The sequence below is a fragment of the Lutra lutra genome, chromosome 14, assembly GCF_902655055.1.
Source record: "Lutra lutra chromosome 14, mLutLut1.2, whole genome shotgun sequence".
NCBI classification, from domain to species: domain Eukaryota; kingdom Metazoa; phylum Chordata; class Mammalia; order Carnivora; family Mustelidae; genus Lutra; species Lutra lutra.
The window spans coordinates 6,891,363-6,904,939 of record NC_062291.1 but is presented as its reverse complement, the minus strand read 5'-3'; the positions used below and the strand labels follow the sequence as shown (position 1 = coordinate 6,904,939).

Below are 13,577 nucleotides of genomic sequence, written 5' to 3'. Positions count from 1 at the left end.
AGCTGCAGAGGTACACAGGGAAGATCCAGAGGGCCATTCTGGGTGGAGTCGGAGTGCGCCTCCCTCCTGACACATGAATGTGCTCACGAGCTCAAGCCCTCCTAACCCTGTTCTTAGGGGGTTTTCTGAGGTTCCTTTCTGTAGGCACAGTTGATGGAATCAGTGGCTGTGGACCTGAGCTCAATCTCCAGCCTCTCTCCGTCCCCAGAGGTGCACTCCGACAAACCAAGCCATGTGGTTAGGAGGGAGTGACAGGCTTCCAACCTGAAGCTATCTAGGGCCTACCCCCTGGAGCCAGCTTGTTAGCATACAGAAGGTGGTAAATTACAAGGGTCTCAGGAGCTGTAGGCCAGGGACCTGGGACAAAGACCAAATGTGTATTTTTTAGTACTACAGCTGTCTCTTGGGGTTTTGTTGTTGATTTTATAAAAATTCATTCATTCTTGTATTCTGGAAAACTAATGTCTTCAGTCATCCTTTAAAGGTATCAAATGTGAAACATTTGCCAATCTTACCATCCAGTTATTGAATAGTGCCATAGAAACATTTTTATTTCCTAATTGTCATAAGTAAAGGGAACGATTTTGAACCGTTGACTTTGAGAATACAAGTGTGGGCCGATGATTGATGACTAATGCTAATTGTTCTCCCATGATTTGTACATTAGCATCTTTTAGTATTGTCATACCAAGGGGGAATCTGGGGGAATAATATAATGATTATTTGTATAGTGTTCTCTACTTTCTTGTTTTGGCAACATTTGGAAGTTAGGACTGATCCTTAGGGAGCTGAATTTTGTAAAGTTAATTACTTTCCTGCTGCCAGTAGTGATTTATATCTGTGATGTTATATCAGCCAGTCTTATGGGAACAAAAAACAAAATTACTTTTGCTGCAATTACTAAACCGCTAGTAGGGTATTCAGGTGTCCCTGGGGAGAACACAGTATAATAGAGTAATGGCTGGAACTTTCTTTTTCAATATGAACAAAAAGGCCTCCTCCACTTTCTTAAGGCCTCTTGGTGCATATATAAGAGAAGTCTTAACAAGAATTGGGTATATAGAAAATATAATAAATATAATGATTTTTCTTTTTTTTTTTTATTTTTTTTTTAAAGATTTTTATTTATTTATTTATTTGACAGAGAGAGATCACAAGTAGACAGAGAGGCAGGCAGAGAGAGAGAGTGAGAGAGGGAAGCAGGCTCCCGGCTGAGCAGAGAGCCCGATGCGGGACTCGATCCCAGGACCCTGAGATCATGACCTGAGCTGAAGGCAGCAGCTTAACCCACTGAGCCACCCAGGCTCCCTATAATGATTTTTCTAAAGAGAGGCTAAATTTATGTTTAGTGACCCAAACTAGAGTTCATCCTCCTAGTCTTATAGTCCAAGAAGGAAAGAAAGTTAACAGATTTAGCCTACCAAATATCTTGACCCATTTAGTGAGTACCAGCCAGGTAACTTTAAAATCAAAATTTAAATAAAACATATGTATGTGTATGTATATATGTTATATATTTGTGTGTGCACGTATATACACATTATACACACAGATATAAAATTTCTGTGTCGGGGCTGAAGTTACACTAGCGAGCTCTTTCCTCTTGCTCGTAATTCGCCAGCCCATGTAAGGTGTGATTTTTATAATGATAAGATGTGAAATTTATTAAACTATGTGAATATTATAATAGATGGTTTTTGTCTTTTTAAAAATCATTCTGCCACTGGATCAAAATATATGCCTTTTAACTAGGGTTCATAGCCTGTTGTGTGTTGCCAATGGCATTATAAAGTTAATATAATATTATGAAATTCGGGATGGGCAGTGACTCTCCAATTTATTTTAATTTCAGTGACCATGTATAGGAAGAATAAATTTTTTTCAGGAATGCCCAGCTTTCTTTTAGTTGACATGCTAAATTACACATGAAAGCTATCTGGTCTTGAGTGAAGGCCTCAGTTTGACATTTACAACCTTAGGCAGATGAGTTGTTACTTGGTATTGAGGTGGCCCTGGGTAATCTGCTAGGGTGATTCTTTGCCTGTTGAGTTCTGTACCCCATTGCAGAGAGTCAAGACCCACATTTTGATTTTTGGTTTTGAAGGACTGAGCCCGCAGTAGCTGTCAGTTCCAGGCAGTGATCAACCCCTGCATCGGTATCTTTGGGAAGCCTTCTAACCTTAATAGCACACATCTGGTTGCTTTATGAATTTTACAGATTTTTTATCAAGTATTAAATTCAAAAGCAAGAGTGAAATGTCTACTCACGGAAAAGAGGTTATCACCTACAGCTGCATCTCGTTAATATATTGAACTCCTACATCTGATGTTTTGTTTAGGTAATCTTTCCGAATTGGTGAGAAGTCTTAAGTAAAACACTGGGCATCCGTTAACCTTCTCTTCTCTGCGTGTGTGGGAAATACGTTTACCGTTACAGTCTCGATTCGAACCATTCTACGGCATGTGATCCAGTGGCATCACCACACCCACAACGTGGTGTAACCATGATCTCAAAAACTTCTTCATCACCCCAAGCAGAAACTCTGTAACCATAACTTATTCCTCCTTGCCGCAAAGCTTCAAGTAACCACTGTTCTACTTCTGATCTCTATGAATTTGCCTATTCTAGATATTTTATCTAAGTGGAATCATACACTCCGTGTCCTTTCATGTCTTTTTTACTTCTGTTTATTTCACTCAGCCTCATGTTAAGGCTCATCCGTGTTGCAGCACGGAGCAGAACTTCATTACTTTCCGTGACTGAGTAGTAGCCCCTTGTAAATCTCTACCTTCCGTCTGCGGACAGACATTCGGTTGTTTCCACTTCTTGGCTATTGTGAATAATGCTGCAACACAGAAGGCATTTGGGTTTGGAATATTTGAAGGTCTTCAGCATATCTTTTTTTTTATCTTTTTTTAAAATATTTATTTATTTGGCAGACAGAGATCACGAGTAGGCAGAGAGGCAGGCAGAGAGAGGGAAAAGCAGGCTCCCCACTGAGCAGAGAGCCCGAAGCGGGGCTCGATCCCAGGACCCTGAGACCATGACCTGAGCCAAAGGCAGAGGCTTAACCCACTGAGCCATCCAGGCGCCCTCTTCAGCATATCTTGACATAAAGGAGTATTTTCACAATTTGTTTCTTTGCTATAAGTAGGAAATCTATGTAATCTTTTCATTGCCTTAATAAAGGAAAGAGTTAAAGTCTGCACTTTTTTTTTTTAGTTCTAGTGGAGAGATAAATGTAAGTGGAGTAACATGGCCCCCAGACTTTACTGTGCCTCTTAACCTGTCTTATCAGCTTGAGCATGTTTCTCCGAAGAAGGCTAGGCGCATCATCATGGGGCCCCAATATAGAAGATGGCAAGAAAGTACTGCCTCTCCCACCCCCTGGAAAACTCCAGAAAGTTTAGTTACTCGTGGTCTTTGAAAAGGAAAAACTAGTCTAATAAGTCACTGACCTACAAGATTCAATCTTAGACATGCTGAGGAATTAGATATCTTTTCTTTTTCTTTAAGAAGTAACTTTTAACTCCACTAAGTTTTATTATAACTTTTTTTTTCTTCAAAAGTTACCTAAGTCACTTCTTACAGGTGGTTTCACAGAATATTTTCGTCTGGTTTTGGAGATTGTTTAACTTTCTGGGTACTGTCAAATTCAGCCTTGGCAGCTCCTTTGCTAAAATACGATTACACAAAGATATATGATTAATTTACCTTGTTGCTCTAGATTTCAAAATTAATCTTTTTATTTTTATTTTTCCACTGGTCATTGTCTCTAGATAAATCTGCAGAGCGTTTTGACTTATTACATAGTAATTTTATTTACACAGCGTCAGTCCTGAGCTGCCTATAAATTTTTTATCACTGAAACAATCAAGCTGGGTGTGCAGGGATGCCCCTCTGGGACTCAGGGTGGTGGGCTCTGACATACCCACACTCTGGTGACCTGTGGTTGATCCTGGTGTTTTAGCTGGTGGAGGCAGCGATCTCAGACTCTGGACAGTGAACGGGGACCTCGTTGGACATGTGCACTGCAGGGAGATCATCTGTTCCGTTGCCTTCTCTAACCAGCCTGAGGGGGTGTCTATCAATGTGATTGCCGGGGGATTAGAAAATGGAATCGTAAGGTAAGAGGAGTTCTGATTCTCTTTGTTCGCTCTTGTTCATAAGGACACAGCAGTTGCAAAAACTAGCCTTAAATATCTAGGCGTGTTCATATTTAATATTTAGAGATTTAAAATCACCTTCAGATATAGGTTCTTCACTAATCCCTGTTTTATTTTTAAGTAATAAACTTAGCTTGCATGTGGTTTTGAAATTGTATATTGTCTATTAATTGTATAAAAGATTAATATGAAAATTTACCAAGTTTTCTTACTCCCACATCTACCCCTTGCAAACCTCCCACAAGTAGCTACTGTTAATGGCTTATTGTGTTTCCTTCCAGATGATTTTTAACAAATAAACAAATATATAGATGTTTTTTGCGAAGACAGTTGTAGTTTGCATAATTAGATGGTGACTTTTTCCCTCTCTAGGTTATGGAGTACATGGGACCTAAAGCCGGTGCGGGAAATCACATTTCCTAAATCAAATAAGCCTATTGTAAGGTAAACCACCCCCAGATTCTTCATCATATATTTTGTGACTCTACTTTTGTTAGAGATGAAAGCACACAGACTGAACTGTGTGATGAGAGTCTACTAAACAGCTGATCACTTATCAAACACTAGGTTGACCAGGACCTTTTACAAGGAGACACAGTCCATGTCTTTGTGGAGCTTAATATCTGAGTCAGGAGCTCATAGTTGGATAGAAGGCATCCTGGGAGGGTGTCCAGGGGAACTTTTGAATTGTAAAAACTATATTTTTTTCTTTCCTTATTAAAAATACTATAGTGGTGACTGACAGCTGCAGGAATGCGCTTGATAAGACTGATAAACGATCAGTTACCCTTTGTTCCACCAACAAATTTGACTTTAAAAATCAATTGGAAGTAACGGATTTAAATTATACTTTATTAAATTTATTTTCAGTGCACTAAATTTAAATATTAATGAACTCCAATGAATTATTTATTAACGTTAACAGTTTTGCCTTTTTCTTTTTCTGGGAAATAAAATATCTCCCTGTAATCATCATTTATTTCTATAAAGAGAAAATGTAGCCCCATTATATGATCTAAACTTTCCTAAACTCAAGTATTTGTTAAGTAATAAGAGCATAAAGAAGGTGGTAAAAGGATATGTACAAAGAAGGAACAGAATACACTGACCTCTTTGCTCTGGTTTTGTTCTGTGTCCCCTAGTTAGAATGACCTTCACAAAGTCATCAGCAGAGCAATTAGACTATATTAGGATTACACCAGGAACCAGTGAGTCGTAAGCAGTCATTTCGCTGGTCTCTCTGCTCCGGTGAAGATATCTTCGCTTCTTTACACCGATTTCTATATGATCACCAATATGCTAATGCAGTTTTAAGAGATGATCTACATGTGGGATTTCTTTTGACAGCCTTACGTTTTCCTGTGACGGCCACCATCTGTACACAGCAAATAGTGACGGGACTGTGATCGCCTGGTGTCGGAAGGACCAGCAACGCCTGAAACAGCCAATGTTCTATTCCTTCCTTAGCAGCTATGCAGCTGGATGAATGAGAGAGAACTTCACTTCTCCAAAGCACTTTAGCTCCAAACTAGATGCGTGGACCTCACCAGTTTTAAGAGGTTGAACTAAAGAAAGAAATGGATGACCAAACACATCATCCAAATAATGATCATCTGCAGGACATTCTGTGGCCTCCCAAGGTCTGGAGAGAACAGTTTTGTTCTAATTTTGTGATCATCTAGAGGGTTGTGTGAGTATGTTCTAACCAACAAGGTGTAAGTTGTACGCGATAAATTAAAATTGTATTTTTAAAGTGTTTGCCCATAAGGTTATTCTAAAGAAAGAATTGGGATCTCTCCTTTTTTCTATTATTCCAAAAAGACCAGGAGAATTTAAATTGGTTAGCTAGTTGTTTATATAAAATACTCTAAAAATTATATTTTAAAAATTTTATGCCGAGATAATCCACCTTCCCCCACCCCCTGACACACACACACGAAATTAAAGAAGAGGATAAGAAGTTAGAACTTGCGAAGTGCTTTCTTTGAGAAGTAAATTATTCAGTAGGTGCCTCTGCACCAAGCGTTTTATGGAAGATCTGAATACTAAAAACAAACTACCATGAATCTTAGTGTTGGCAGGTTTTTTTCTAGTTGCCTGCTTAGCTCAACGAGGAACCAGAACTTTTTGACAGCCACAAACACACATCTGATTTCAGATACATTGTTTTTTCATAAAAAATTCTGCTTAAAATTCATAACACTAGATACTGAATACCCTTAGTTGAGTCACTAAGATTTAAACACAATGATAATTATTTTAATATCTGCCATCTACAGAGCACTGGACACTTAACAGTTTGCAATAGAAAGCCTCCACTATGGAGAAAGATGGCACAGATACTAAGAGTCCATTCTAGATAAGACATTAAATCTAATGGGCAGGGTATGTTTTCTTCCATAAAACAGAATTACAAAAGAAAGGAGACAGCCTACTCTGTTTCCCACAGGATGCTGAATAATTCTTGTAGGAAACTGTCTGTTCTGTTTCTACTAATCTATACGACCTGAGAATTCTGGGAACAACAGAAAGGTCTAAGTATATGCCACAGAGAACTTGCACACCATGAAGACAGAATTCCTAAAAATCTCTACTATAGTCTGTCTCTACCATTACGGCTCTATTTTGGGGTGCTGCTTATTGGCTTTGAGAACACTGTAAAATAAGCTCAGTAAGATGTTACCATGGGGTAAAAATATGTATTCCTGCCTAAGAATAACTTGCGTGTTTGTTATGGAAATTCACTTCATATGGTGTTTACAGAACTACTTTTATAACTTCCAGACTTTCTAAAACATTCTGCTTAAAAACTGTATAAAACACAATTCCAACATCTCTGCCACTGAGATGTGGGCAAGAGGAAGCGAGTGGCCACGTGTGCTTGTCACTGGAACAGCATACATCCCTCAGAATGGCTCACGGGCCACATTGACACCATGGTTTGCCCAGGCCAGCTCGGAGCTCTGAGGTCCAGCTGGGTGCAGAGATGACATTATTCCTATTCACGTTGAAGTGATTTGCTTTGTTAAAAGAAAAAAAAAAAAATTGCAGCTACTGTCTGGCTTTCGTTTTTTTCTACCAAGAACTTGGAACTAGTCCCCTAGTAGAATAGGGTTGCTACTCAGTCTTCTTTGTTTTTTTAAGGCCGAATTCCATCATTTATTTAAAGAGAAAATATGCAAAATAACTGGTCTTGTTAAGAGTGCAATATTATATTTTTATGTAAAAATAAAAATTAATTTGGGGGGATTATTTATTCAGCATGAAACTTAATATGTATATGTCTGAAACACTTCATAATGTGCATGTTGCTGTAAACATTTCTGTAATATATCACAAGCTCTGTTATCTTTGTATACACTGCCACTTCAAATTGGGAATAAATTTCATAAAAATAGATTTAAAGACCTATTCTTTACACAATATAAATATTTATGACCAGAGCTCAGATTGGTGACTTTTTTGCTTTGTAACCCAGATAGGTTCTCTCTTTAGCTCCCCTATACATTGATGTCACAAAGAAAAGATAACTTTCATTTCTTAATTATATTTTTTAAAGATTTTATTTATTTATTTATTTGAGAGAGAGAGAGAGCAGGAGCTGGGAGAGGGGGCAGAGGCCCTCCCCACTGAGCGCACAGCCCGGCACAGGCCTCTATTCCAGGACCCTGGGATCATGACCTGAGCCGAAGGCAGACACTTAACTGACTGAGCCAGCCAGGTGCCCTTAATTGTATTTTTATGAGAAATTTTATTTCAGCCCTTTATTTTAATACCCTTTACATCAATGCTTTATTTAATACCCTTACATAGAGCTTAGACAGAAGTGTCCAGGTCAAACCACACGTTTTAAAGAAAAAAATATGTGCCCCTCCCACCCCCGAGAGCAGATATATAACACACCAGGTATAGACACTGCCCTGGGTGCTGGGCACACAGTCGTTTCCTGCACTCCCAGAGGTTACTGGCTGGAGAGAGAAGTGTGCTGTCAGGAACCCGCGGTGTGCATGGCTACACAATACAGTAAGTGTCGTTGAGGAGGAGTGTAGGGTCCTCTGAGCGAATATAACAGGAAGATTCGAGTTCAGATCAAAAGGATCTGGGAGAGCCTCTAGAGAAAGTGAAATTTTTGTTGAAATGGATGAATAGAAATCTGACAGGTGAGGATGGGAGATGCGTTCCAGACAACGCATTTACGAATGCCTAAGGCAGGACCGTCAGTGAACCAGGCCCAGTGAAGGAGCGAGCCTTGGCTACACTCCTCAGTTGCTCTGGCGGGCATTGCAAAGGGGTGTGTGAACTCAACAAACACTAGCCCAACACCCCAGAATTATTCTTTTACTCTGCCTTGCATCTGAGAGGTTTTAAGGGTCTTCAAGAGTAGAGACCCTGTTTCTAGGTGTCTGTCCCCAAAAGAACTCAGGAGTAGCATCTAGCAGTGTAAGCCTCCAACCCAAATATCCCCCCCTTACCTGCAAATCTCAGCTCACCTCTTCCTTCAACTACATTCACCGAATGCCAGTTACGCGCAAGTCCCAGGCTCGGTGATGGGGCCAGGTAAGAGAAGAGTAAGGAAATCCTAGCCCTTCAGAGCTCATACCTGGTGATCTGCTTCTCATTATTTTGGATGACTTGTTAGTATTTTCAACCAAAGAAAGAACTACAGGGTGTTCCTGTTCAGGGTGGTGGAATAGGAGGATCCTGAACCCACCTCCTCCCACAGTTATAGTGAATATACAGCTACATGCATATAGGAAATTTCCCTGTGAAAGAAATCCCAAAACTAGCTGAGCAACTCTTATATCTTATTGGGGGGTGGGGGGGTGGGAACAACCACCACCAAAATGGTTAGGAGAGGCTGAGACACAATGTCACCATAAACCACACTCAGTATGGCAACCCACAAATAGCAGAGAACTCCAAACCTTGAGCTTCTCCTGGAGAAGCAAAGGTTTGAACCCTACACCTGACACCTAAATGTTAAGACCTGCTGCTGAGCAAAGAGACCCCAAAACATCTAGCTTTGAAAGACAATGGGGCTTGCATCCACAAGACCACAAGCTTACAGCAAACTGAGAAACAGATCTTAAAGGGGTCTTGTGGACTCGCCATGGCTAAACCCCAGGGGCACGGTGTAGAGGCAGCTGACTGAAATGCAACACATCTTTCTGTGAAAGATGTGAAAAGATTCGGTCAGAGTGTCAGGCATTTAATATAACACACATCTAGAGGCCACTGGAATACTTCTCAAAGCCTGTGGAGTCTGGTAAGTACCACCTTTGTACTGTCCCTCTGCCTTGCTCCAGGTGTCTCTCAGGAGCTTGTGCATATGTCTGTGTCCCCAGTTTTTGCAGCTGCCACCTAGGGAACACCCCTGATCACGGGCTCTGGTGGCCAGTGGGGCTTCTGTTCAATACTCTCACAAGACTGTAACAAATGGAGAAATAGTCCCTACCCAGCGACCCACTCAAGGCACAGCACTGAGGCAGCAGGCATAAACCCCAGTCTTTCCCTGGGGGGGTTATTATTAATAAACAATAAAGAGTCTACTAGCTTATCTTCATAGCTGTGGCAAGCGGTGTTGGGGTGTGGAGGCTTCTAATTAAACACATCTGCAGTCTTCTCTAGAGATCAGGGAGAGCAGTAGGCACCATCTTCATGTTCTCCCTCTGCCCTGCCCCAGGGTGCCAGTGTCTCCAAGAAAGGAGATTATATACATATCTGGCATCCCTATTTTTGTGGGATGCCTTTAACAGGTGGGCCCTGGGTGCCAGTGGGGCTGGTGTTCGTAGGTTCAATGGGACATTAGCAATGAAGAAACTGTTCTTAACTGGCTAACACCCCAGGGCTCAGTGCAGAGGGAGCAGGTAGAAATACCCATTTTCCAGTCTTCCCATTAAAGAAGTATATTTGCATACCTTAAAAGCTGCTGCCTGAAGGTATGGCTTCCAGTGAGCCTGAATCTAGGTGCTGACTGAGATCCTCCCTTAGATACACTGACTGATCTTGGCCCACCCTCGACTTCCGACTTCCGAGGCCACTAAGAACCACTAAGTCACCTGGATAATCACAACGCTTCAAAGAGACAGCCAGGAGCTAGGGCAGGGTTGAACAATAAGGTTCACCTCCTACAAGAGGCCACTCCAAGACTGAGAGAGGTGGCTGTTTTATTTAATGCACAGAAACCAACAGAGATAGTCAAGGAAAATGAAGAAACAGAGAAATATGTTCCAAATGAAAGAATGAGATAAAATCTTAGAAAAATACCTTAATGAAACAGATAAGTGGTTTACTTGAGAAAGATTTCAAAATAATAGTCATACAGATGCTCACCACGGTCGGGAGAACAAGGCATGAATAAAGTGAGAATTCTAACAAAGAGAAGGAAAATAAAAGAATGTACCAAATAATAGGAAAATATAGGAAATCACAGAGCTGAAGAATAACTGAACTGAAAAATACAATAAAGGGGTTCAACAGCAGATTAGATGGAGAACGAGAAAGGATCAGTAAATTCCAAGATAGGGCAGTGGAACTGCACTATGAGAGCAGGAAAAAAAAAAAAAAGTAAAGATATGTTCAGTGGCATATAGGACATCAAATAGACCAGACTTCACAATACAATGGTCCCAGAAGAAGAGAGTGAGAGGGGGCAGAAGACTTGTTTGAAGAAATAATGGCTGAAAACCTCCCTAACCTGGGAAAGAAACAGTCATCCAGATCTGGAAAGCCCAGAGAGTTCCAATGAGATAAATCCAAAGAGATCCACACCAAGACACACTATAATTAAAGCATCAAAAATTAAAGAGCTACAAAGTCAATGTTTGAAAAGTAAGTTGGGGGCGCCTGGTTGGCTCAGTTGGTTAAGCAACTGCCTTCAGCTCAGGTCATGATCCTGGAGTCCCAGGATCGAGTCGCACATCAGGCTCCCTGCTCAGTGGGAAGTCTGCTTCTCCCACTGACCTCTCTCCTCTCATGCTCTCTCTCTCTCTCTTTCATTCTCTCTCTCAAATAAAATCATTCTTTAAAAATTAAAAAAAAAAAAAAGAAAAAATGAGTAGGGAGGAAAGAAACTCAATTGCCTAATATTTGGAGATTGAAACTATTGTGTGCTTCTTGGATTATTCATGTTACCTTTACTAATTACCCTCAGCTATTCCCAGCTTGTCCCAAATTGGGGGCAATATGTCCCCATTTGTTCCAATCTGTCTTAATTCTTGGACAACTGTATTATTTTTCAAAATCCTCCCCTTCTCAGGATCACACTCTATATACTATGAAGCCAAAGCACTTCAAAATTTTATAGGCTTGGGGCGCCTGGGTGGCTCAGCGGGTTAAGCTGCTGCCTTCGGCTCGGGTCATGAGCTCAGGGTCCTGGGATCGAGCCCTGCATCGGGCTCTCTGCTCAGCGGAGAACCTGCTTCCTCCTCTCTCTCTGCCTGCCTCTCTGCCTGCTTGTGATCTCTCTCTGTCAAATAAATAAATTTAAAATCTTTAAAAAAATTTTTATAGGCTTAAAACCTTTAACTAAGAAAACCAACAGAAAAGCATTAAGATTTAGGTTGAGCAGAGTAGACAGCCAATTGAAGTAAGTCAAGATTGAGGTCAAAGGAAAGCAAAAAAGGTTTTAGGTTCAGCGCAAGCTGGTATTTTGGAGTATCACATTGAGTATCACATTACACAGTATTTATCTGACATTTCCCGCAGGTTATGTCCAATTTAAACTCCACAATTTAAAAAGCAGCTACATTTGCTAATACAAAATGTGTACACTTGAATGGCCAATGAGATGGGAAAGAGATACCACTAGTTTTATTGTGTGTTATATGACCTGAACAGAAAAACACATCCTGCCACTTTGGGGACACTGGGTTGCAACTCAGCTATTTGAGAGAAACTAAACAATGCAATGTGACCTTTGAGGTCAAAACAACTAGGTGATTATTTGAGGCCGGGCTGTAATATTCTAATTCAAGTGCTAAGCATGTTTCTCCTCTCCTATAAATGTATATAAGTTTTGAAAACAACCAAAAGTCTTTCAGCTCTGAATCTGATAAATATTTGGTAACAGTTTTAGTCAAAAACAAAGCACAATTACAAGGTAGTAAAAAAATTATGATCCTGCAGGTAATTACATAAGAGGAATTTTTAAATGTTTTGAGCAATTTACTATCATGGGGTAGAGTAGGTACATACTAGAAAAGAAGGATGGATGGATGGATGGGTGGATGGATGGATCAGGAGGTGGGAGTAGGTGGACCACCAAGGGATGGGTGGGTGAACAGATGGACAGAGAGTAAGCCACATTTGTTTGTTTCTTTGCTTGTTTTTAAGAAAACACTCTAACCCAAACTACCAAGTTCTGGGTTGCCCTTCCTTATCTTTGAATAAGTCTTCCTCAGAGTATGAAGCCCACACTTGGTTTATCTTCACTTTCACACTTTCCTCAAGTTTCTTCTTTGCTAAGAAGCTCCTCCCATTAGAGTGAATTTATTTTAGTTCTGCCCAAAGAGTCCCTAACTCCTTTCTTGTCTATGGTTTTAGTAGATCACAGTTCTTCTATGTTTATCTCAGGATAATTCTAACACAAATATTAAAGTAGGATAAGAATGACAGAGCCATAAATTCATGGACGTTTAGGTATTTTAATATATAGATCCACCAAAGAAAAGTTATTGTAGACACCTATTTAAACCAAAAATTTGGCTATCACTCAGCGATGCATTATGCCAGAAGCAAGCAGTCTTTCAATCCAGTAATCCTTAGAATCATACTGGGGAAACCAACAATAAAGGGAAAATCATATAAGCAGATAGAAAAAGATTTATTACATTCCAAAAAACAAAGGTAATAAATCTGCAGATCTCTTACGGGAAACTATGAAAGCACAATGCTTGATATCTTTAAACAGCTTCAAATTGTCAAACTAGAAAAAGATCCCTCAAAAATGAAGGCAACATACAGACTTATTCAGATAAACAAAAGCTGAGATAATTCCTCATCAGCAATCTACAAGACATGGTAAAAAATGCTCTTCAGGTAGGAGGAAATGGTACCACATAAAAATTGCGTCTTCACAAATGAATGAAATAAATATTCACAAATGAATATTCACCAGAAGTGGTAAATATAAAAGACTTTTTAAAAAATCATTTCAAAATTTTTACATAAGAGAACTGACAGCTTAAAGCAAAAATAACGTGTTGTGGGATTTATTATATACATAAAAGGAAAACATGACAAAAATAATTCAAAGGCTGGGAGAAGAGAAATGGAAGCATACTATTGTAAAAATCTTATGGTAAAAAAGTAGTATAATGGTATTTGAAGGTAGACTGCGGTAAGTTTAAGAAGCTTATTCTAAACCCTAGAACCATGAGAGAGAGAGAGAGAGAGAGAAAGAATAAAAG

The 13,577-nt window shown here is 39.9% G+C and overlaps 1 protein-coding gene across 6 annotated transcripts in view; it reads left to right on the top strand.

The window, feature by feature from the left end:
* LYST (lysosomal trafficking regulator) overlaps nt 1–7,566 on the top strand; it is a 188,617-nt gene extending 181,051 nt beyond the window's left edge. For all 6 annotated transcript variants that reach the window (XM_047703371.1, XM_047703368.1, XM_047703372.1 and 3 more), the window contains 3 exons: nt 3,972–4,128; nt 4,540–4,611; nt 5,515–7,566. In XM_047703371.1, the coding sequence (XP_047559327.1) occupies nt 3,972–4,128; nt 4,540–4,611; nt 5,515–5,653 (368 nt within the window). In that variant the 3' untranslated portion in view covers nt 5,654–7,566. The remainder of the gene's footprint in view (nt 1–3,971; nt 4,129–4,539; nt 4,612–5,514) is intronic.
* Nucleotides 7,567–13,577: the final 6,011 nt, after the last annotated feature.